The sequence below is a fragment of the Eschrichtius robustus genome, chromosome 13 (assembly GCF_028021215.1).
Source record: "Eschrichtius robustus isolate mEscRob2 chromosome 13, mEscRob2.pri, whole genome shotgun sequence".
NCBI lineage: Eukaryota > Metazoa > Chordata > Mammalia > Artiodactyla > Eschrichtiidae > Eschrichtius > Eschrichtius robustus.
In genome coordinates, this window is record NC_090836.1 from 47498635 (window position 1) to 47522040 (window position 23406).

A 23406-nucleotide genomic window follows, 5' to 3' on the forward strand; every position below is an offset into this window, starting at 1 on the left:
CGGGCCAGCGTCTCCCTCCGGATCCGAGGGCTCAGCACCACCCCAAGGGGGCCCGGGTGGGAGGGAGGGGGGCGCCTCGAGCAGAGGCTGAGTGGGCGGAGGATGTGCGTCACGGGGAGCGTGGGCAGAGGGAGGGCGGAGGCACGTGGAAACCCGGGGCCAGCCGCTGGCAGCCAAGGCTCTAAAATAACCGGAGAAGAGCGGGGGGAGGGGCGCCCACACACTTAAGAGGGGTCGGGGAGTGCCCCCGGAGGGACCCCGTGTAGCCGCACCCTCCAGTTGCGGGACGGAGGACTCAGCTCATTTCTATCACTCCCCACCCCCGTGTTTGGGGCTTAATGGCATGGAGAAGAGAATCTTGGCTACCGAAATTCCCCCCAGTGATGCACCCCTCCTCTCCTGCCCCTACCGGAGGCCTAACGGTCCCCTCGCCAGGCCGGAATGTAGAACCAGCCCTGGCCCACGCCACCCACTCAGAAGTGCGGAATGGCGGGCGGGGCTGAGGTTTCGGACTAGGGGGAACCTTGCTTCTGGCCAGTCCGCTCGCTTCCCGCCGCCTCTCCCCCAACCCCCTTCATTTCTTCGGGGCCTAGAGCCACAGGGCCGGGCGCTCAGAGCCCCCGCCCGTCCGCCCTCCCAGGCGTGGGCGGGAGTGTAATGGGAACCAGATGGGGCTGGGAGAAACAAAGCGGGGAGGGGGGTGGGTTGCGGGGAGGAGCTAGGCTCCTTGAAGGAGCTCCTCCCTCCTACTCCTCTGTAAGGAGCCACGTTGGATGCAGCCGGCCCTTGCCCATCTTCCACTAGATTCTTGCGGGCGAAGTGCCCTAATAGACGTCCCTAGAAAGGGTATCTTCCCTCTCCCAGGCTTGCCACACAGTTCCCCAGGAGCAGGTCCCCATCCTCAGCAAATAGGGTGCGACGAGTAGAGAAAGGCGGGGTACCCCTCCCACCCCTGCCTGACCTAAGCGCTAACAAAACTCGACGCGACTAATCGCTGCGCGTCTAAGTGGTAGCTTCTAGCAAGCCCCGCCCATTCCTGTTCGCCAAACTTCGACGGGAACTCAGGGCACGGATGGAAGGACGCCTGGGTTTCCGAGAACGGCCTCTTCAAATAACTCCTTTTGGGGCTGGGGAACAGCGCGAGGATATGTAAAATATTCCTGCAGAGCCCCACGCTCACAGACCTGCCTGAAGTGCACACCCTATGGGAGTCAGATGCACGCGCGAAAGGAGCCGTGCACCCCGAGTCTCCAACAACTTTTCCGGGCTCGCTCCTAACATTCCCAAGTACAACACCGCGAGGCCCGAGTGTCGGCAGGCAGGCGTCCGCGTAGTTTAGGCGCCTGTGCCCGTCCGTGCGCTTCTGTGTCTTTGTGTACCTGTGCGTGGTTGTGAAATTCCGCTCTCCGCTCGGAGGGGAAGGGGGGTGGGAGTAAGAATGTCGCCGGCTGGGCTCTCACGTGGGTACGTGGGCGCGGAGAAGGCCGGCTGTGCATCCGGCGTGGGCGGCACAGAGCGACCTCGCCCCGCCCGCCGGATCCCCAAGTCCGCCTTCCACAGCCCAGCGTCGGTCACCTCAGTCCCCAACTCGGCGCCCAGGCTCTGAGTCCCCGCCCCCGCCTCCTGCTCCACACCCCCTCCCCCCGGTCTCCGCCTCTCTCCGTCTCTCCGCCGCGGCGTCTCTGAGGCCGGCGGAGAGGCCCGGGCGCCCGCCGCCCGCCCCCCGCCCCCGGCCTCCGCCCCCGGCTCGGCCCACGCCCTCCGCCCGCCAGGCAGCCAGCGCTGCGCCGGGCCTCGCTCCCCGTGCGTCCTGCGGGGGCGGAGGCGCGGAGAGGCGGCAAGCGCAGCCGGGGAGGTGGGGGGGGGCAGAGGCACAGACAGAGGCGCGGAGGCTCGAAGAGAGGAGACGTGGAGGGAGGGACGGAGCCCGGACAGCGGCGGACACGGCCTCGCGCGCCCGGAAGAGCGCAGCGCGCGGCAGGCGCTGAGCTCTGGGCACCGAGAGGGGCATCCCCGGTGGTCTGCAGCCGTCCATGCACAGAGCTCCCTCCCCCACAGCCGAGCAGCCGCCGGGCGGAGGGGACAGCGCCCGCCGGACCCCGCAGCCCAGACTCAAGTTAGTGGGCAAAGGGAAGCGCCGGGGAGTGGAGATGGGTGGAGCTGGACGGGAAAGGGGTCCGGAGGACGGAGGTCGAGCAGAGGACGAGGGGAAGCGGGACGGGGGTGGGGGGTGGAGACTGACGGAAAGGGGGTGCGTCTTCGAATTAGGGGCCCTGGGAGCAGGCAGGAAGCTGATGAAGCTGGATGTGAAAGAGCAGTACCTAATTCTCCATCGCCCGTTTATTTTGTGCTCATGATCTGGCATGTGAGCCCCCTGCAAAGAATGTGGAGGCTCCCAAGCGCTAGGGGAAGCCCTGGAGCTCTAGCTGGCAACAGTGCCGGGGGAGGGCCACTCAGCTGGCTCAGTCCGTCGTCGGCACGGAGCGCGCGGCTCCGGGGTCCGGGAGAAGCCGGCGCCTTTGAACCAACAGAGCGTCAGAGGGGCTCTGCAGAAGCGGGGCATGCCTTAGGCGTTTTTTTCTATTTCTGTGGCTTGGGGGGAGTTTCATTGTGCGGCCCCTCCCTCAAGGGGTCTTGAGTCGCTCCCACACAACCGTTGAAGGCGTGGGTGGAAAATGAGGGAGAGAAGGGTAGGCGGGACCCCCCCCGGCAGTGTTCGCCCACAGACGGTAGCACTGTGGGAGTGTGTGGGGGCGGACCGGGCCCCGGAGCAGAACAATTGAGGCACTCCTCTTCTCTCCCGTGCCTGAGCTGAAGGGATGGGCCTACCTATGGAGCAGGTGGGAAGGTCACTGCTGGGAGAGGGGCCAACTGAGGTGCACTGGGCAGTCTGGAAGGCAGGGGAGGTCCTGGGGACAGAGAGCAAGAGTGGGCAAAGAATGCCTAATCCGTGGGAAAAGCTGAGCAGGGGTGGGAAAAGGGGAGCAGAGGATGGTTTGCCTGGCTCACTGAGTGGAAAAGGGCAGGGGGAGGGGCCACACCCCTGTCTCTCAGACACATGAGCAGGATGCCACCAGGGAATAAAGCTGGCCAGTAGTGCTCCTAGGTGTCCACTGTAGGGAGGATGGGGGTCCTGCATTCACCTCAGTGTGCGAAGTTAACTTGTGTAATGTTGAGACTGCTAGGTGTTTAGGGTGGAAGATGAGGACTGTGTTGTGGAAGAGAGGTTGGTCCAGCCACCCCAGGGGTGTGCTGGCTGGCCTCAGCGCTCAAGGTCTCCTTGCCCCAGGCCAGAAAGGTAAAAGCTGAGGATGGGGGCTTGGAGCCTTTGACTTCGGCAAAAACTGGTCTGGCTTTTGGTACTTCCGGCCAGTCTGTGATAGCACGAGCATGGCTGTGCCTCTGAGCAGTGCCTGATTCTCATAGTCTGTGCTCAGGTCTGGGCAGAGAGAGCATTCAAAAGAGGGGAAGAGAAACAGGCAGGAAAGAGAAGACAGTTGTGAGTGTGGGTTAGTACCCAGCAAGGGAACTTGCACTGACTGCCCCCCCCCCCTTGTGCGCCTCCTTCTCAGGCCCAGTGCCCGAGCCATGGCCCTGCCTCGGACACTGGGGGAGCTGCAGCTGTACCGGGTCCTGCAGCGCGCCAATCTCCTTTCCTACTATGAGACCTTCATCCAGCAGGGAGGGGACGACGTGCAGCAACTGTGTGAGGCGGGTGAGGAGGAGTTCCTGGAGATCATGGCACTCGTGGGCATGGCCACCAAGCCCCTCCATGTCCGACGCCTACAGAAGGCACTGAGAGAGTGGGCCACCAATCCAGGGCTCTTCAGCCAGCCGGTGCCTGCTGTGCCCGTTTCCAGCATTCCACTCTTCAAGATCTCTGAAACTGCAGGGACCCGGAAAGGGAGCATGAGCAACGGGCATGGCAGCCCAGGGGAAAAGGCGGGCAGTGCCCGCAGTTTTAGCCCTAAGAGCCCCCTTGAACTTGGAGAGAAGCTGTCGCCATTGTCTGGGGGACCTGGGGCAGGGGACCCCCGGATCTGGCCAGGCCGGAGCACTCCAGAGTCCGATGTTGGGGCAGGAGGAGAAGAGGAGGCTGGCTCACCCCCGTTCTCGCCACCTGCAGGGGGAGGAGTCCCTGAGGGGACTGGGGCTGGGGGGCTGGCAGCAGCTGGGGCTGGTGGTGGTCCGGATCGACTGGAGCCAGAGATGGTACGCATGGTGGTGGAGAGCGTGGAGAGGATCTTCCGAAGCTTCCCAAGGGGGGATGCTGGGGAGGTAACTTCCCTGCTGAAGCTGAACAAGAAGCTGGCACGGAGCGTGGGCCATATCTTTGAGATGGACGATAATGACAGCCAGAAGGAAGAGGAGATACGCAAATACAGCATCATCTATGGCCGCTTTGACTCCAAGCGACGGGAGGGCAAGCAGCTCAGCCTGCATGAGGTGAGGACCCCAGCCTCCCAGGATTGCTCTTGACTCCCAGGCCTTGACCTACTCACCTCTGAGAATCCTCACATTCCCCAAGTCTGTTTCATTGCCCCATGACCAGGACCCCAGGCCCTGATCCCCTCCCCTACCAACCTCAACTGTTGTAGTGCTTCCCTCAACTAAGGGGGAAGCAGAGACACAGGCAAGAGCCCGGCTGTCCAGCCGCATGCCGCTCAGGACACCACAGGAGTGGAGGAGGCCCCAGGCATTCCTAGGAAGCTGTGGGTGCTGACCTCTGTTTTCCTTCCTCAGAAAGCTCCTGCATGGTGTCAAAACCCAAGCAAACATCTGATGGATGAGCTTCATTTGTTTGATGGTGAAGGGGAGTGAGGAGGTCTGGGCAAGGTAGTGGGCCAGTTAGGATTCTGACTGCTTTGGCGGTCCTCTCCACAGCTGACCATCAACGAGGCTGCTGCCCAGTTTTGCATGAGGGACAACACTCTTTTACTGCGGAGGGTGGAACTCTTCTCCCTGTCCCGCCAAGTGGCCCGAGAGAGCACCTACCTGTCCTCCTTGAAGGGCTCCAGGTGAGACCCCCTTCTCCAGGTTCTCCCTAGATCAGAATCCCACCAAGGAGATGGGTCACGTCCTGATCTCCAGTTCAGGTGCCTCTAGGCCTGCTTCCCACCCGCTTGCGTGTCCCTGCCTTTGGCCAAGTTCACTTGCCTAGGTCTGGCCCCACTTCCCATCCCTCTCAGGTCCTCTGTGCCCCCGACAACAATAGTGCTTGAGCTGGAGACTCCTGCTTACCCTGCATCTTTCCAGATTCTGGGAATAATGCATGTTCCCCATCAGATTCTGTGTCCTGTCTACCATGTGTCTCTCCCCAGCCTCACCCTCCTTGTTTCTCTCCATCTTTGCAGGCTCCACCCTGAAGAACTGGGAGGCCCCCCACTGAAGAAACTGAAGCAAGAGGTAGGTTTGCTAGGGTACATATAGGGGGTTAGGGCAGCCTTCCCCAGCCGCCGCCCTTGCCAGTCCTCATTTCTCCATTTGGGGCATCCACAGGTTGGAGAACAAAGTCACTCTGAAATCCAGCAGCCTCCCCCAGGCCCTGAGTCCTATGCACACCCATACCGCCCCAGCCTGGAGGAAGACAGCGCCAGCCTGTCCGGGGAGAGCCTGGATGGACACTTGCAGGGTGAGTGCGCATCAGAGCGCTTCTCACTGCGGGGGCGGGGGGAAGGCGTGGGAGGAGGGCGCCAGGAGGCCACCGCCTGGCACAGGGCTGGGAGGCCTGGCTGGGCGGGAGCGAATGGGCCTGGGCCCGTGGGGCTGGCTGTGTGGTTGAGGGTGAGGGTTCCGTTGACTGCGGCCCCCTACCTGACCCGTGCCCCTGCCCACAGCTGTGGGGTCGTGCCCAAGGCTGACGCCGCCCCCTGCTGACCTGCCTCTGGCGTTGCCAGCCCATGGGCTGTGGAGCCGCCACATCCTGCAGCAGACGCTGATGGATGAGGGGCTGCGGCTAGCCCGCCTCGTCTCCCACGACCGCGTGGGCCGCCTCAGCCCCTGTGTGCCCGCAAAGCCACCTCTCGCAGGTGAGGCAGCCAGCAGTGCCGTCCCCAAGCACCCCTGCCACCCAGGCCCCGCACAGCAATCCTGGTGTCCTCGGGCCAGGAGGGAGGAAGAGGGGTGCCGTCACTGGAGAGGGCAGTAGCCTGGTGGGGCTGCAGCTAACCAGGCCTTGGGTTGAGGAGGGGGGAACCCTGCAGGGCTGTTCCCAGTGGGGAGGGTCTAACCCCAAGTGGACGTCTGTGAACGGTGAGCTTGGGGAGCAGGGGGACAGAGAATGGGGAACGAAGGGGAACAGGAAGAGGAGAGCCACCAAGAAGGGAAGTTTGGATGGAACTTCTACCAACGCAGGAGGGTGGAGCAGGCCAGGAGTTGGGGTAGGGTTGCCAGCTTGGAATTGAAGGAGCCCAGAGGGGGATGCTTTGTGTGTGGAAGGGGGAAGCGGGAGTAGGCAAGGAGGCCGGCAGAGGGCCGGGCATCGGCTGGGCTCAGAGTGACGCAGCAGACAAAGCCACCAACCCTAGCTTGGTATTTTTAAACTCTGCGTGGGTGGGAACTGGGGGCGGGGACTGACGGGGGCTCTTCTTGGGGGAGGAGCTGGGAGGCTGGCTTCCTGTGTCCCCCCTGTTTTGGCTTCTAAGAACCTTGGGGGGCATGGTAGGGTAGGGGGGGCCCTGGGAGGAGGCCAGGGATAAGCGGGGGCAGCAGAGCCTGGGAAGGGGGGAGGGGGAGAGGTCAGAGCCAAGCCGCCCCCACAGCTCCTGACAGAACCAGAAATTCCAGCAGAACGGAGGCGGGAGAGACAGAAAGAGACACATCCAGAGACAGAGAGCTACACACAGCCAGCAAGGGGAGGGGGCGCACACACTTGGGTATGGAACCGCCCCCTAGACCGGAGGTGGGCAGGAGTCAGGAAATCAAGCTCATCTTCGCAGCCTTCTCTACCCTTGCCTCTGTTCTCAGCCCCCTCTGTCTGCAGCGTCCACCCCGCAGCCTCCTAACCTACCCCTTCTCCCTGCAGAGTTCGAGGAGGGGCTGCTGGACCGATGCCCTGCCCCAGGACCCCATCCTGCTCTGGTGGAAGGTCGAAGGAGCAGCGTGAAAGTGGAGGCTGAGGCCAGCCGGCAGTGAGGCGGGGACTGGCGTCCTCAGATCCAGGGCCCCAGGCTTCTGGCTCACACAGACCCCTCCACTCTCCATCCCTGGCATCTAGTCACAACCCTGGATCCTTCCGCTGCCCTTCTCCTGCCTCCCCACCTGCCCCATGGGCATAGAACTATGGGGCTTCAAGCAATAACGAGCAGGGGCCTGGCGAGAGGACACAAGGAGGGTGCACGTTGCCCCCTCACCCTTGCCCAGAGCAAGGAGGCAAGAACTCTGCCTCCAGGGCACTTGGGATTCTCCCCTCCCTTCCACAGCACACTCCCATCCTCTCTAGTTAGAATCAGTGACGTGAGCAGTTGGACTCAGTTTGGACATGGGGGAAAGGGGGACTTCCCTGGGAGGGTCCAGCAGCTAAAAATGGAAACGGTTTCCCCCCAGAACTGGGGGCCTGGGAACACTGGACCTGCTCCTCCCCTTTGCTCCTCCATTTTTGTGCTTCTAGTTTGTTTCTTTAATTTAACAAGTGCTGCAGTTCGCCCACCCATCCCCATCTTCCCCCCAAGTTCTCAGCGGTTCTCTCCCTCTTGCCGTCTCTAGGGGGGTGTGGGGTCCCCTTCACCGGCCCCCTCGGGAGGCCTGGGTGGACTCAGGGTCTCCCTCAGCTGGGAGCTGGGCCGCAGCACCTGTCTGAGCAGTTAGAGCGTCTTTCTTTTCAGATCGTGTACAGTAGATTATTTATTTTGTTATTTTGGAATAAAATTTATTTTATGGCTTAGGATCTATGACCCCCAAGATGGAGAAAGGGTGGCATGGGGTTGGGGAGTGGAGGGAAGCTGGCGGTGGGTGGGGAAATAGAAAAGAAGCAGTGGGTAGGGCCCCCAATACACCAAGAGGACCACACACCTGAGTCTGGACCCCAGGCTCAGCCTCTGCCTCTGGGCAGGATTGATGGTGTTGAGCCACCGAAGCTACAGCCACATAGACCCAACCTGGGCACAGTCATACTCAAAGCTTAGTACATTTGGGTTAGCATACATCAGAGAGGCTAGTATACTCGCTGGTGTCTTTTGTGCAGTGTCTCACACTTCCAAACTTGTGTTGTCACACAGGCAAAATCAGAGAGGTACGTGTTCTCTGTGGCCATAAAACTAACGTGTGTGTGACATCTACATATTAACATGTCTCAGGTCCACACACTTTCACACAGCTATACACAAACTCGGCCCTTGTACTTCTGCACAATCTCATACACATATCCAGAAGCCTCCATCTGACTGACAGGAATTTGGAGCTGATTGGGATTTGTTTTTTAATCTGGGTAAAACCCACATCAGCAACCAAACGTACAGACCCCCCTCTCTCCCAGGGTCTCCTGAACTGTTTCCCATCCCCCCAGGGCTGGGACCCAAGCCCATACCTCCATCCCTAGCCCCTGAAGCAGATGTGTGCACGTGTCTGTGTGTTTCCACGTGTGTGTCCTGAGCCCTGGCTCAGGGCAAGCAGAGAAGCCCTCCGTGCCCTCACCCTGTGCTCTGGCCCAGCCCCCTTCCTGCTCAGCCCCATCTTCCAAGGAGGGCTCTGTGTGTGTGTGTGTGAGTGTGTGTGTGTGTGCTGCGTGTGCAGGCGTTTTGGGGCGTGTCTCACTTGGAGCCTGAATTTCCCTTCCAGTATTTGGAAAGGGGAGGGCAGGGGTGTGTGGTGGGAGGGAAGGAGTAGATATTTTCCACCCACTGTACATTCTCCTGGCAAAGTCTTTTCCTCCTGACCAGGGAGTAGGTGGGGATAGGAGGACACCCTCCCCAGCTGCTGCTTGGCAGGAGCACAGGCAGGTGTTCACAGCAGGTCCATGGGGGCAGGAGAGCTGTCTCTCTGGGCTCCCCCTCCAGCTGGGATCACCAGGTGGGGTTAGCCCTTAGGTCCAGGTGGGACATTGAGATCCCAGACTGCCCATAGCGGGAAGGCTGCAGGAGGGGTTGGGCTCCCAAGGACCCTCCCTCTGACCCTCCTTGCCCCTCCAAGAGAAGCTTGGTGAGGTCCTGTTCAGTGGGAGGCAGCAAGGGTGGGAGCATGTCTTCACGGACCCTGCAGGGAGGAAGGAGGGAAGCAGTGGCATAGGCATGGCACCCACTCCTCAGCCTCCACCCCCAGGCTGACACTCACCAGGTGCCTTGAGGGAACCCTCCCACCGACTGCCTCAGGCAGCTCTCTTCCGCCATGGTCACATCTGAGCAGAGCAAGGGCTCGGGGCTGGACACGGCATGCTCCTGAGGCTGGCACGGCAGCAGGCCCCTGCCAGGCCCAGAGAAGTAAATGAGGTGGTGGCGGGGGTCGGGGGGGTTGAGGCTGGGAATGAATGAGGAGCCTGAGCTCAGGATGGGGGTGGGTGTCACTCACTGCGGGTGAGGTTGGTCAAAGGGCAGGCTCATCTGACTCAGGTTGGGCGGCATCTGCAGGTGAGGTCTGGAATCAGGAAGGAGGGCACAGTCAGAAAGGAAAGCTGGACAAGGGCAGGGTGTTGCAAAGTCAAGACCATTGAGTGAGGAAACAGTATTTCCAGCTCCTCATCCTGACGGCAAGTACTGGGCAAGCCATTTCCACCTGTGAGCTTGGTCTTCTCATCTGTATAAATGCATATGCATTGGCGATTGGGGGCAGGAGAGAGAGGAGGGCTAGATTAGCTAATTTCTAATGTTTCTTTGGACTCTGAACTTTGCTGGCTCTAAGTACCCCTGTCCCCACCCCTACGTCAACTCCTGGGAGGGGAGATGTCGTGCCTTGACTGAGAGTTAGTAAGCACCTGAGTGCTACCTGGAGAACAAGTGTCTATGCCACTTCAGGGCCAAAAAGATAAATAAAAATCAAGACAGCAGATAAATGACAGTAGATTTCAGGGGCGGGAGAGATAATACTAATACTTACATAGCTCTTGCTATGAGCCAGGTACTGTGTTTAGCTTTATACATACTATTAACTCAATTAACCTTCACAATAACCCTGTGAGGTAGGTATTGTTATTATCATTATTCCCTATTTTACAGATGACACATCAGAGTTAAGTAACTTGCCCAAAGTCAGCAAGTGGTGGAGCTGGAATTCGAACCTGGATCTTAACCACTAACGCCTCAGTGGAATGGACAGAAGAGACACAGGTGTTGGCTTTTTGCCACCCCGTTCTCACAGAAGAGCCTTCCCTAACAAATGCAAGTGCCCATGCCCGTTGCAGGTGGGTGTCCCACCCCGTTCCCTAGAGGTGGCCCCACTTACTCCTGGAAGGCTGGCAGCACATTGACCGATTCTTCCCGGGGATGGGCTGGATATGAGGGGATGGAGTGAGAGCGTGGTGGGAACACCTGGGGCCTGGGGAAAGAAAGCAGACCCCTGATGCCAGCCCTTCTCCTGGACACCCCAAATCCCTGCCTCAAGATGGGGAACCCCTTTCAAGGAAAGGAAATTCCCTACTTCAGCCCCCAGTGCCAGCTCTCCCAGCTGCCCATGCTGAAACAGCCTGCTGGCACAGACCACTCCCAGTTCCGTCTCTCAAGCTTCTTACACCATATCTGGGCCGAGCTGCATGTTCATGGAGCAGTCAGGGACCATTCCAAGATCGTAAGAGGGCATCATGGTAGGCATTTGGGGCTCAGGGGTGGTAAGTGGCTGGTCCCTGGAGGAGGGGAGGAGGCATGTGTAACTGACCAGGGGCTGATGCCACCACCCCTTCCCACAGGTAAGTACTGGGCCCCACCCTCCATCCATACCAGCACACTCACCTTTCCACAGTCATCTTGATTGTAGCTGGGACATAACCCCTGCCATCCTTACCCATCTGCTCAGCTGTTGTGGGGAGGAAAGGAAAGCCATGGAGTGCTTCTGGTGTAGGGAGGAAGGGAGGTGGAAAAGGTGAGCATGGCTGATGGGCAGGTAGCAGAAGCAGGGAGGTGAAAATGGAGAGAGAAGTCGGGGATGACACACAGCAGGCAGGGGGCGGACAGCTGGGAGCAGGGAGAAGGTGGACAACAGGAAGGAGTCAGAGCTGCCAGCCCCAGCTCACGCTTGTAGTGGCTCCGGAAAGCCTCGTCCTTGGGTTTCTTGGGGTAGAGGTTTCTGAGCTGAGCAAGGTCCCGGATTCGGTCACCAAGTGAGCGAATGGACAGGTCTTTGGCAGAAAATGGCTGGATGTTCTCTATCTGTGGGGAGCCTACAATAGGAATGAGACCTTGAGTCCCCTCTGTCCAGACTTTCTTCCCTTTCCCCAACCTCCCCCCACTATTGGACTCATTCTCAATCTACCAAGGTAAGGAGGAGAGGAGCTAGGGTGAGGGTCCTGAGGGAGGGAGACCCACCAGTCACCATTCCCACAGAGCTCACAGTGAGAAGGTAAACGTTTAGACCACAGAAGGAAGAAGAGAAGTTGGACCTAAGGAAGAACTTCCTGAAGATCAGGGTTGGCATCAAGGAAGGCGAGGATGTTTCCTCCCCAGAAGAAACCCCAGAGGGCACAGGCACAGAGGCAGAGGACTGGCTGGGGTGACCTCACCATCCTGGCCCCGGATGACATGGGCAATGGTGATGCCCCCAATCTCTGAGTCACTGAACCGAAGGAGGAATGTTCCATCAGGCTCGTTGAGAAGAAGGCTAGTGACGTACTGTTTGCTGATGAAGCCGATGATCAACCTGGCCAGGATGAGGGAGAGGATGTGGGTGGGGTCACAGGGTGTGGAGTGGGAGCTGGAGGTACAGCTGCTCAGGCCACCTGGGGCAGGGACTCACCGATCTGACCAGTAGCTCCGGAGACAGCGTTTGGTGAGGTCCAGGACGCCATCAAACCACTGCCAAAAGGTGAAGCCACGACCCAGCAGGATCTCCTGTGGGGAGAGGGGAGTTGGTGTGAGCACAGGAGCCTAGTTAGGGCAGGCATTGGGCTGTGAGTACCTACACGACAGAGTCACAGGACTGAGGGACCCACATTGGACCTGAGACCCCATCCATGACAATGGCCAACACTCAAGTTTACCATGTGCCAGGCACTATTCCAAGCTCTTTTCATAAATTAATGTATCTGATCTTTACAGGCCTAGGGAGGTAGGTCCTGTGAGTATCCCATCTTACAGATGAAGAAATGGAAGCCTAGAAAGGTCAAATAACTTGCTTCTCACACACCTGGTGAGAAGCAGAGCTGGGATTCAGCCCAGGAAGTCTGGGCTGGGCCCCCTCTTAACCACTGTGCTCCACACCCTCCCGAATGAGGCCTGGAGGAAGTGGTGTCCAGAGAAGGCAGCTTGCAGGGTGTGAGTGTCCTGCTCCCTTTTGCTAACACATCCTCTGGTTGTGTGGGCTTTTCTTTCTTCCTTTTTTTAAAAAAGAGATCAGTGCATGACTGCATTTACCCAGCTGGTCCTCAACCAAGACACCCAGACCTCCTTTTTCCCCTGTTCTTGTAACATCCAGTCCTGAGCCACCTTATTTTGGAGGCAGTAAAATGTAGTAGCTAAGAGCAAGAGTCAGAAATATGGTGTTCCATCCCAGACATGCCACTCACTTGCTGGGAGGTCTTGGACAAACTACTTAACCCCTCTGAGCAGGTTCATCCTCTGTAAAATGGGGGTAATAGTACGTACCTCAAAGGGATGTTGGGATGATTAAACGAGAGAACATATATAAACTGCTGAAGCACAGTGCCTGGCATATAGTAAGCCGTCAACACATGGTAGCTGGTATTATTGCATTTGTCCCTGTGGGATTTCGTCCCTGTTTTTGCAATAAGACCTATTTTCCCAATGGGTCAAAGTCATTTTGAATCAAAGCTGTGTTTACACACAATCTGGGTGAGTCACGCAGATCACTGGCAAAGAGGGAGGATAGAGGGCCCCCAGACCAAAACTGGGGGATGCCAGAGACCTGAGGGGTTCTCCTGCCTGGGCCATGACAGAGGCCTTCCTGATGAACGTGGTGGGGCATTGTGAAGATCCCAGCGGTTGATCCCTGGGCAGAGGTTGGGGAAGCCCTGAGTGCCCCAGGGATGAAGAGCTTGGGGGTGGGAAGTCCGAAGCCCAGGGGAATGACCTTGTTGAACTGTGACCAGGACACAGAACGGTGCTGGAAGGCCTCCATGCTGAGGCTGTTGTCGGTAAAGATCTTCTGGGCCAGGAAGAGGAAGTGCTCTGGGAGTAACCCCCGGTTGGTCCCCACCTCAGCCATGAACTTGAGGTTCAGAGTTTCACACATCTTCTCCCAGGGCACCCGCTCAGCCACCACAAAGGGCACGCGGTCCTGGGGGGAGGAGAGAAGGAGAGGGAGCCTCAGGCTGACATCCCCATCCCTCCTCAGGAGGGCCTTCATCCTTCCCACCTCCCCAAGGCTGCCCCTCCCCAGCCTTGTCCCCCTGAGCTTGCTCAACAAAGATGGTGCTTTTCCAAAGTAGTCTACGGTGCTACTGCAGGATAGCTGTTAAGATTGGCATGAAAAGGGGACTTCCCTGGTGGCGCAGTGGTTAAGAATCCGCCTGCCAATGCAGGGGACACGGGTTCGAGCCCTGGTCCAGGATGATCCCACATGCTGTGGAGCAACTAAGCCCGTGCACCACAACTACTGAGCCTGCACTCTAGGGCCTGCGAGCCACAACTACTGAGCCCACGTGCCACAACTACTGAAGCCCACGCGCCTACAGCCCATGTTCTGCAACAAAGAGAAACCACCGCAATGAGAAGTCCACGCGCTGCAACGAAGAGTAGCCCCGCTCGCCGCAACTAGAGAAAAGCCCGCACGCAGCAACGAAGACCCAACGCAGCCAAAAAATAAGTAAATAAATTAATAAAATAAAAAATAAAGTATGAAAAAAAAATGGCACGAAAAGAGGTCAGAAGTACGAAAACAGGTCTATGAGAAGGAGTTAAGGTCACTCTCATTTGAACATGCTTGCCACCCCACCAGCCTGCACCCCACCCCCCAGGTAAGAGCCCCCCCTGCCCCCGCCAACTCCAGGTCTTTCATCACCATCTCAGAGAAGGCGTTGTCCCACAGAATGGTGGCTTTGGCATTGTTGTCTTGGTTGCCGTGGACGATGACCACCAGGGGCAGAGACAGGGCCTGAAGGGGGTGAGGAAAGGGGGTTCTTCTTACTGGGGCAAGGGGCTTCCACAGAGGGCTGGTTCTGAGGGTGCAGGGAAGCTACTGGACTCACACAACATGGTTAAAACCTCATGGTGTGTTATCGAGTGCTTTCTGAAGCTCATTTAGGGCCTTACTGCAGAGAAGTGGTTACAAGTCAGCGCTATAGAGTCCCCAGGTTTCAAATGCCAGCTCCAACATTCAGTAGCTGTGTGACCTGGGCTAATTACTCAATCTCTCTGTGTCTCAATGTCCTCATCTATAAAATGAGGCTAGTAATAATACATACCTCATAATGTGATTGTGAATACCACGCGTGTGTGTGCATGTGTGTGACTTAAAACAGTGCCCTGGTCTATGAAAAGTGAGTAAGTGCCAGTTGCCCCTACACTGTCATTCCCTGGGGTGTGCACTCCGGTCCTTGCTCCTCCCCACTCACCCGGGGCCCCAGCATGCACAAATCCCAAACACACAGGGTATGGGGCAGTCATGAAAGAGTGAAGATGCAGGGCCCCAGTGTGTGGCCTGGAGGGGCACCTGGGGCCCCGCCTCGGGCAGGGCTGGGGCCTCAGTTCACCTGGAGCTGGATAGGGAGTTTGTTGGGGCTGAGCGTGAAGCTGGTGGAAAAGAGCACGGCACACTTCTCCTCGGTGACAGACTCTGTGCCCTTCCGTTCGCACCGCTTGATTTTCTTCAGAAGCTGCGGGTGGGGCAAGGGAGAGGAGGGTAAGGGCAGCAACTGCTTCTCCTGGGCTCCCAACACCCTCTCCAAGGAGAATGTCCTGGCCTGAGGACCCCCGCCCACTGTTCCCCGAAGGCCTCACCAGGTTCTTGAACAGGGCAGAGCAGCAATTCCCGGGAATGCTGTTCTCCAGGGACACGGTGTTGTTAATGATTTCCCCGGTGCTTTCTCTGCCAGGCAAGTCAGAGAGTGGCTCATCCCAACTGGGCCAGGAGTGGCAGGAGCTTGAGTCCACCGGCGAATGGCCTGGACTACTGGCCCCTAATCTCCATCTCCCCACTTGAGTTCTTAAGGGAGAAGTCCCCATATTAGCCAAATCATGATGCTCCCACCCCATTCCAGCACTGATGGGTCCCTCCCCTTCCTCTGCCTTGACTATCATACAGGGTCCCCACATCCCATGGCCCACCCTCCCTGTCATCACCCTGCTCTTCGTGGTGCCAGTCCCCCAGGCTCCTCTGGCCTCCACCACCCTCCAGCCCCTCTCCAGCCCCAGCTTACGCTCCAGCCCCGGGCCCCTGGGGCATGCTCAGCTCCCTCGCCTGCTTCTCGGTTACCATGTCGGCCCTGACCATCAGAGGCTTGGCTGGGGCCGCCAGGAACCTCAGGCCCAGCAGGAATCGAACCCCGGCCTGGAACTTGGTCTGAGTCTTCAGAACCTGGGGGGGCTGCTTTTCCACCAGGAAAGAGCTGGGAGGAGTGAGGAGGACACAAGGGAAGTTAGCAGCTGGGTCCCTCCTGGTGCCCTCCCCACAGCTCTGACCCTCTTCCTTCCTTGGGGTCTGCTCTAGGCCAGGCTGGGGTCTCATACCTGGTGATGAGGGTTCGCAGGACTTCATCCAGCCGGCTAATCAGCGCTGCCTGGGTCTTGGGCTCAAGCTCCCCACCAGCCGCCCCCACCTCCTGCTGCAGCTGGGAGTAAATGTCCACCAGGCTCTCACACCTGGGGCCAGGACAGTGGTCAGGGGGCACAGGGTTTAGGCTGCCTGCTCCCCGCCCAGACTCCCCACCCCTAAACCCAGGAAGAAAGCAGGAGAGTGTGTGTGGAGGGGTGGGATGAGCAGTGGGCGTGGCTGCAAGGCACCTGGGCTAACGGAGTTGTGGGACATGCCTTGGCTCTGGGGAGGAAGGTTCCTTCTCAGTGCCTGGAAGCTCTGTGGAAACCCAGCTGCCTCTTCCCCAGGGCTCTGGTACCCAGGTCAGCTGCCAGCACATATGATGCTTTTGTGCATTTTGAAAGGTGCCCTGCCCAATAGACCAAATAGACTTCCCATTCCTCTGGGCACGGGGCTTGAAGAGAGAATTGTGGGTTGGAAGAACTCCTGCTTGTGCCCCGTCCACCGGGTGCACGTGTACAGGACACAACCTGAACAACAGTGTGCGTGGCCCTGCTGGAATGGGCTTCTCTGAGTCCTGACCCACCCCAAGACCCTTTGGCCTGGTTTTCCTCTCTCGCACCTGTGGGTGCTCCAGCAGGGACAGCAGGTGTCCACCCCCAGCTCCCCCCGCCACTTCCCTGTCAGCCCTGCCCCAACCTCTCCTGTAGTGGGGCCAGGCTCTCCTCAAAGGGTGCGCCATTCCCTGCCAGCTGCTGCTGCCGTTTCCAAATCTGGATCCTCTTCAGCACCAGGGCCTGGGCAGCCTCCAGCTCCCCGACAGTCTCCTGCAGGAACGTGGCGAGGGCCTGTGGGCAGAAAGGGCCTGAGCCAGGGCCATACGCTTCCTCCTCACCCAGCTCTGGAGGGTAGGGCTCTCTTTCTCACCTCTCTGAGGTCTAATCTCCATCCCTCCACAGATTTGAGACCCTCAAAGTCTGCCCTTGGAGCTCAATCTCCATATCCCAGTCCATTGCTCACCTCACTTGGCCCGGTCCCATTGGCAGGAGTTTCTGTCAGGCTGTGCAAAGACACTGAGGGTAGGGGCAGAAATCAGGGGTGCAGATAGATTTGAGGTACAGTCAAGGTTGAGATCCAAGAGGGGATCACTCCCACACACTCCCCAGAACCCTCTTAGGGCTCTAGGCCCAGGCTCCCACCTTGGCCTCCCTCAGCCCCAGGCTGCAGGGCTTTGCGGAGAAGGCAGGTTTCCCCCACTCGGTGCTGCAGCCTCCGCAGGACTGTGTTAAACTTGAGTTCCTCTTGCTTCCAGTGGAAGGGCATTGGCAGGTGGCGGAACTGCACAGGAGGGAGAGATGCCAAGAGGTGAGACACTCTGCCCAGCTCTTTCCACTCGGCCTCCACTCCCTAAAGGCGTGCGACTGCCATGCTCTGCAGAAAACAGACCACTTCCCTTGTCTGACTCCCTTCTCTCCTTTGACAGTCCTTCCTGACCTTTTGGAATTTCCTGTAGATAAGACCTCTCTCCTGGCAGAATCGCTCCTTATCACTTGCTCTCTCCTTCCTAGGCCTCACTATCCTCAGTCCCTCATTGCAAGCTTCTCTGAGCTTAACTTGGGGCTCACTTTGACTCCTTTGGTCATCCTGGGCCTAGAACACTGAACTTTTCCTGAAGTTCAAATTCCTTCTAGTTTCTCATGGCTCAGACTAAAGTCCCAGGGAGTTGAGTTGGGGTGGGAGGTGGGGTACCACAATACCTGTTCCATAATGGCTTTTTTTTCCCCTTGAAGTATGTGTCTGAAAGTGGCCACCAGCTTCAGGGGGTCCCTCTGATATATGCTCTATAGAAATGAAGGGTGATAGACAGGGTTAGCCTGGCTCTTACCCATGTCTTTCTCCCCTTCCAATCCCCAGCCCCCCATTCACACATGCACTGAAAGGCAGCACAACTGTAGACTCCAGAAGTTTTCATGCATTTGCATGCTTTTAAAATCTAATTTGCATGCTAGCTAACAGCTAGCCACAGGAACACCAATTTTCTTCCAGCATCCAACCAATTTTCTTCCAGCATCCAATGCTCACCCCAGCTCCATTCCAGGCCCCACCCAGCCTTGTCCCCTCCCCTCCTGCCCCACCTCCAGGGTGCTGATGTGTTGCAAGATGGTGCTCCCCTCCCCCTGTTCTCCAGCAGAGGCCTGAAGACGCTGGACAGTGGCAGAAAGTAGGGCGCTGGCCATGTTGCAGCAGAAGGCGTCTGAGCCGACAAGGAATTCCCTGCAGGAAGATCAAGGATGAGGCAGCCTCAGGTCAGGGCTTCCTCTGCTCTACTGTCCCTTTACCCCACAGCAATCAGCTCAGCGGCTCCTTCCTCCTCTTATCCTCCATCCAAGCCCTCTGGAGCCCTCAGCCATGTCCCTTGTTCCCCCTTTTTCCAGCTGTTGTGGGTAGTGCCCTTACCCCAGCTCTGACCTCCCTCCTCTTTGGCTCAGCCTCCTAAGGGGGTGGGGGACTCCACGTATCAACATGCATAGTCTGGTTGATGTGGCACAGACTCCCAGCTAAATCTGGACCACCGCACATGGAATAACGAGTCCCAAGTCTTGAAATGGGATGAAGAAAATCTAATGAGAGGGAAGGTGGGTGGGGGAGGACCTGGGGGACCAACATGGGGCAGCCAGGACTCACCAGGGCTGGTTCTCCAGCCAGTCGCCCAGGAGATGCCGCAGGTGTTGAGGGAAGTCGACATACAGCCGCTGCAGTTTTTCTGGGGGCATTTTGGAGACCAGACCCCACAGAGACATGATCTGGGGTTTGGAGGGTGCCTGGAGAAAAGGAACAAGGCTACTTGGGCACTCTGAGAGGTGCCCAAGAAAGTTGGCTTTTGTTTGGGGGCAGCCAGGGACCTCCCGTAGACAGCCCTCCCAGAGACCATCCCCACCACCACTCACAGCCAGACCACCTCAAACCGGGGACATCCCTGGCCAATGCCTCAGACAAGGTAATTCCTTCAACGGTAGACACAGGGGTGATGGGGTGGGAAGAGCTGAGCTGCAGCCAGAGGGCGGGGTGGGAGACAGGGGCGATGGGGCAGTAGGGAAAGCTCTCTGAGAGAAGACAAAGGATGTGGGTTGTAGCTCTAGGCCTGGCTCTGGTTCTGTAGGCAAGAAACCTCCACTCTGTGGACCTCAATCTTCTCATCTATAGAATATGAGGCTTGGATAAAGTGCAGAACTTTCCAAACTTTTTAAAGCAGTAGACAATTTTAGTTTTAATCTGTGGAATCACAATTATATAAAATTGGAGTTTCTCTGTTGAAAGCAAGTGTGGTGGAATTCTACTGCTTCTTACTTCCCTCTCCCCACCTCCTGACCCCAAAGGTGACCCTGGAGAAAACCCTCAAAATTCCAGGGTTCCATGAGAGAATCTGAAAACTACCTGGCTAGATGATGAAGAAGAGGATGGCAGAGTAATAATAGCTAGCACTTATTAAGCACTTACTATGTATGAGGCATTATACTGAGCTCATTACCTGAAAATCTTGCAACAATTTTTAAAATATAGAATTATCCCCTTTCACAGGTAGAGAAACCGAGCTCAAGGAGGTTCTCCAACTTGCCGAGGCCACTCAGCAAGCGATTTGAACCCGAGAGGGGATTAACCACCACGTTGTGCTGTTAGGATGCCTTCAAGATCCAAATCCCATAATCCTAAGGCGGGGGTGGGGTGGGTGGGGGGGGCATGGGAGGAGAACTGAAGAAGAGGAGACTGAGCGAAAGGAAAAGTAGAGAGAACTCAGGAAGATGGTGTGAGATTAGAGAAAAAAGTGGGGTTAATAAGCCTTCAGTGAAAAGCCTAGAAGAGGGGCAAGGAGGCTAGAGGGCTACAACGAAAAGAAGAAAAGGGGGCAAGAGGAAAGGAGATGGGAGGGTAGGGGAGAGGGCTGCCTCCCCATTTCTGGGTGGGCCACAGGGTGGGGTGGGTAAACCAGTGGTTTCCCAGGGGTCTCTCAGTTTCCAGTTTCTCAAAATATCCCTCTTCCCAGAGATGACAGAAAGGATGGGGATGGAAACTCCCTGGGTCTCCCCCAACCTGGTAACCCCAAGTTTTCCTGCTGCACTTTTAGCCCCTCCCCTCTCCCAGGACTCCCAGAGGGACGGAGAACAGAGGGGCCCCTTTTCTGGAGGTTCCTGCCCCTCGCCCCAGTCCCTATCCCCTTGAGCTCTTTTCTCCCAAAGGCAGAATCCTCCCCCCATCCTGCTCAGGGTCGTCTAATAGACCTTTCTCTACACCCACCTTGGAGTGGGGCCCCTTTTGGTTTGTTTCAAACTCAGGGGAGGACTCCATCTCTCTCTTCCCTCTTCCTCTCCTGTGTCTCACGGTGCTCAGACCTTTGACCTCTCTTCCTACGCTCCTGGGGACTGAGGCGATCCCTAAGCCATAGGCAGCCCCCCTTTCCTCTACATGCCCCTGCTGAGTGACCAGCTTCCTGGCCTGGCCCTGGCTTCAGATCTTCCCCACTCCATCTTCAGGCAGCAGGGGGCCAGACTTTCCCCCAGCCACACCCAATAACCAGGCTGGGTCAGTCGGCCGGCCAGGCCAGAGGCACCTTCTGCTGTAAGCCCCCAACACCGGCAGGGAGGGAGGAGCCGCGGCCTGAGGGGGCGGGGCCAGTGTTCCCTTCCCAACCGGGAAGGGAAACCCAACGTCCAGGATCTTCATCAGCCCTCTTCGTGGCCTAAACCTCACCTCAACCTCTACATTCCCGAGCCCTCTGACCGTGGGACCACAGGACCAAGAGTCAAACGAGCTTCTCTGAGTTGCCCAGTGTGTGTATGCGGCGGCGGGGGCGGGGGGCCGGGAGGCGGAGCCAGTTCAGCAAGAGTAGGGTTAACTCCGTGACGTGGCCGCGCCAAAAGTGGAGCAGTTTTGAGGGGGGAAATTCCCCCTCCTCTGGGACACCATGAGGTCTGCATCTAGGGCTCGCTCACCCCCTAGCCACACCCTTGAACAGGAACCTTTATGGGGGGCCCGGATAGGGGTTTGTCAAGGACCTACTGCCCTCTGGTATCAGCCTTCTAGGGAGGGGCGGCCACCTCCCCCCAACCCAGAGGGCAGAGGGGCACCTCCTTGCCCTCCTTTCCCTGCCTTTACATGTCCCTGGAGGTGCGGGGGACGGGGTGTATGGAAAAAGTGACCCACGGTGGGGAGGGAGGGAGGGGAAGTGCTGGGCCTGTACTCACCCCAGATTCTTCTGATACTTCGAAACTGCCAAAACTCAGTACCACCAGCCACCAACCCCAGCTGAAACAATTTCCTGGGGACCATCCACTCTGCCCAGGGAGGATCCTGAGAGGCACTCCCCACAACCCACCGCCCCACATACTCACAGTCAGAGGCCCCCCACCCTCCCCTCCTTGGAGGCATCCCCTCACCTTGCCAACCCCTCTGCTGTCTTCTCCCTCTCTCAGCGGGCACTGCCAGGCCCCATGGGTCTGTAGTTCTGTCCAGCGGGTTCAGGGCTGGCCCTGCTAGCACCCCCCCTCCACCTCCACCACCAAAAAGAAAACACACACACACACACACACACACACACACAATCCTCTCCCGTCCTTCCTCTTCAGTGTAAGCAGTGGCTGCCCCAGCCCGCTGTTTCCGGCTTCTCCGACTACCCAGGTCCCTCCCTGGAGCTCTGACGACACAGACAAGGGAAAGTGGGCTGGAGGAGGAAGAGGAAGAAAGTGGGGTGAGCGTGTGTGCCTCCGATACCGGGTAGGGGAGCATGGGGTGGGGGGAGCCAGGACTGGGGCTTGGGGGCCCTGGGGCCAGGCTGGAGGGGAGGCTGATCCCCACTTACTCTGTCTCCTCTCAAAAGCAATCAACTTTCCTCCAGAAAGTCACCCAATATCAAGCCACAGACGTGCCGCCCCAAACTGCCGCTCCCATACTCAAACTTTCGCAGGCGCCGGGGGTTTGGGCTCGCAAGGGACTGGGCTCCCCTGTGGCCTCTGGAAAAAGAAATCCCTCTGGGCTCTGCGCTCACTCCAGTGGAGGACCCTGAAAGCGGCCCGGGAGCTGGAACTCCTAGGTCCCCCTTCCTTCTTGGTGGGGAACGCCTTAGAGGTCTCGTGACCGCTGATGGGAGGGAGTGGGGGAGGGGAGGCTGACGCTTACAATTCTGTAGGACTCCAGGGGTCCCTCGGACTGAAAATCATTTCTGCCCCCTCCTCATAGGGTACTACTCCTCAAACCCAGGTGGGAGCCAGCACAAGCTGGAGTTGCTGCCTGTAGATTCCCAAGGGACAAGTTTGCATGTGAATCTGCTGTGCAGCTTTGGTGAAGTTCCTATCTGTTTCTGGGGTAAACACTGAAGACACACCCAGAAATAAACACACACATACACAACTTCCCCAGCCAGAAGGACACCCCACACACACACATGCTTACATACACGTGCAGGCAGGCTTACAGACATGTCAGCACTCAGAGCCACATGCAGTCACAAGGAGACACACACTCACATACACAAGGCTTGCTCAGCTTCTGAGTCACCATCTAGTTATCTAGTGGATGGTTTCTGCAGCTTTTGCTGAAGGAGGAGCTGGAGCTGACCTAGGGACCCAGAGAGCCCTTCAAGCCCAAAATCCTGAGAGAGGGGTATGGGGAAAGGGTGGTCTCTGGGGGGATGGTGGAAGGTGGGAGGAGGCTTCTATTTCCCTCCTTTCTTCCCAAACAGGGCTGGGCTCAGGGGCCAAAGCCAGGCCTATGCTGCCCCCTGGTGTCTGAACTGATTCCCAGAGCCCAGCTCCTCCCCCTCTCCTCCACGTGGATGGGTAAGTGTGTGCAGGGGCACGCCCAGCCAGGCAGCAGAGGGTAGCAGTTAAGAACTTGGCCTCTGCAGACAGGCTGCATGGGTTCAGATCCTGCCAACGTTGCTAACTGCACAACGCTGGGCAGTTTACTATTTGTGCTTCAGTTTTGTCATCGGTAAAATGGAGCCAATAATGGTCTTAACTTATAAAGTTGTGAGAGTGCAATGCACTAATACATGTGAAGGCTTAGAACAATGCCTGGCACATAGTAAATGTTAGGCACTATTTTTATGTCCCAGAATTAGCCAGACAGGAGGAAGACAGAAGGGTCTCCATCCTACATAGGGTCCCCGGATTTGAGGGTAATATTACCGCCACAAAGGCAGAGGCTATTGGAGGTATGTTTATGTATTTATTGTGTCTGGAAGGCAGCCAGTTGAAAAGGAGGGAGAGCCAGGGTGGAGATGGCAGGCAGGGGATCTGTCCATGGGTTTAAACGGCAGGCAATGCTAGGATCGCAGCATGCACACAAAGGCACTCACGACACATGCACTTTGTGTGTGCTCCCGGGCACCCACTCTGCCTGCAGACATCCACAGACAGTGCCTGAATTCAGGCTTTGCCATCTAAGGGTCTCCAGAGGGCCAAGTCCTTCAGAACTTTGGCAAGAGGAGGAGAGGAGTGAACTTTGGCTCTTTTTGGGGGGTAGGAAGGTGAGGAGCACGTACTGGTAGTAAAACAATATTTATTATCATCTTCTCTAACTGATTGCCCTGATGGGGACACTGTAATGTCATCAAAGGAATTT

General features: G+C 57.7%; 2 protein-coding genes across 6 annotated transcripts; one reads left to right on the forward strand and one right to left on the reverse strand.

Annotated features, from left to right (window-relative positions):
- The first annotated feature begins 1820 nt into the window (after positions 1–1820).
- On the forward strand, positions 1821–7885 carry NAB2 (NGFI-A binding protein 2). Of its 2 annotated transcripts, XM_068562045.1 has the most exons (7): positions 1822–2116; positions 3573–4446; positions 4885–5018; positions 5355–5406; positions 5500–5632; positions 5838–6029; positions 7025–7885. In XM_068562045.1, exons 1-7 carry the CDS (start codon positions 2034–2036, stop codon positions 7132–7134), a joined length of 1578 nt encoding a protein of 525 aa, XP_068418146.1. In that variant the 5' UTR covers positions 1822–2033; the 3' UTR covers positions 7135–7885. The 2 variants fall into 2 exon arrangements, with proteins under 2 accessions (XP_068418147.1, XP_068418146.1); XM_068562046.1 differs by lacking the exon at positions 5838–6029 and having other exon boundaries at positions 1821–2116.
- STAT6 (signal transducer and activator of transcription 6) lies at positions 7825–21891 on the reverse strand. Of its 4 annotated transcripts, none has more exons than XM_068562041.1 (23): positions 21644–21890; positions 21222–21505; positions 18475–18611; positions 17925–18063; positions 17547–17630; positions 16989–17127; positions 16810–16862; positions 16489–16637; positions 15765–15896; positions 15455–15643; positions 15036–15240; positions 14789–14911; positions 14098–14190; positions 13168–13374; positions 11875–11969; positions 11642–11778; positions 11156–11302; positions 10875–10938; positions 10658–10768; positions 10372–10464; positions 9502–9567; positions 9268–9396; positions 7825–9189 (listed from the first exon to the last, which is right to left on the reverse strand). In XM_068562041.1, the coding sequence occupies exons 3-23, from the start codon at positions 18588–18590 to the stop codon at positions 9000–9002; spliced, it is 2661 nt and encodes an 886-aa protein (XP_068418142.1). In that variant the 5' UTR covers positions 18591–18611; positions 21222–21505; positions 21644–21890; the 3' UTR covers positions 7825–8999. The 4 variants fall into 4 exon arrangements, with proteins under 4 accessions (XP_068418142.1, XP_068418144.1, XP_068418145.1 ...); XM_068562043.1 differs by having other exon boundaries at positions 15036–15123; positions 21644–21888; XM_068562044.1 differs by lacking the exon at positions 15765–15896 and having other exon boundaries at positions 21644–21891.
- Between the last annotated feature and the right edge of the window lie 1515 nt (positions 21892–23406).

What these genes read in the sequence shown, in the direction of transcription:
- NAB2 (XM_068562045.1), top strand. Translation starts at nt 2,034, where the DNA reads ATGCACAGAGCTCCCTCCCCCACAGCCGAGCAGCCGCCGGGCGGAGGG. An exon ending in ACCCCGCAGCCCAGACTCAA is followed by an intron (nt 2,117 to 3,572) that starts GTTAGTGGGCAA and finishes CCTCCTTCTCAG; the next exon opens with GCCCAGTGCCCGAGCCATGG. An exon ending in CCTGGATGGACACTTGCAGG is followed by an intron (nt 5,633 to 5,837) that starts GTGAGTGCGCAT and finishes CCCTGCCCACAG; the next exon opens with CTGTGGGGTCGTGCCCAAGG.
- STAT6 (XM_068562042.1), bottom strand. Translation starts at nt 18,590, where the DNA reads ATGTCTCTGTGGGGTCTGGTCTCCAAAATGCCCCCAGAAAAACTGCAG. An exon ending in CTGCCCTGTTCAAGAACCTG is followed by an intron (nt 14,912 to 15,035) that starts GTGAGGCCTTCG and finishes CCCCACCCGCAG; the next exon opens with CTTCTGAAGAAAATCAAGCG. An exon ending in CCTGGTCACAGTTCAACAAG is followed by an intron (nt 11,970 to 13,167) that starts GTCATTCCCCTG and finishes CTCTCCCCACAG; the next exon opens with GAGATCCTGCTGGGTCGTGG.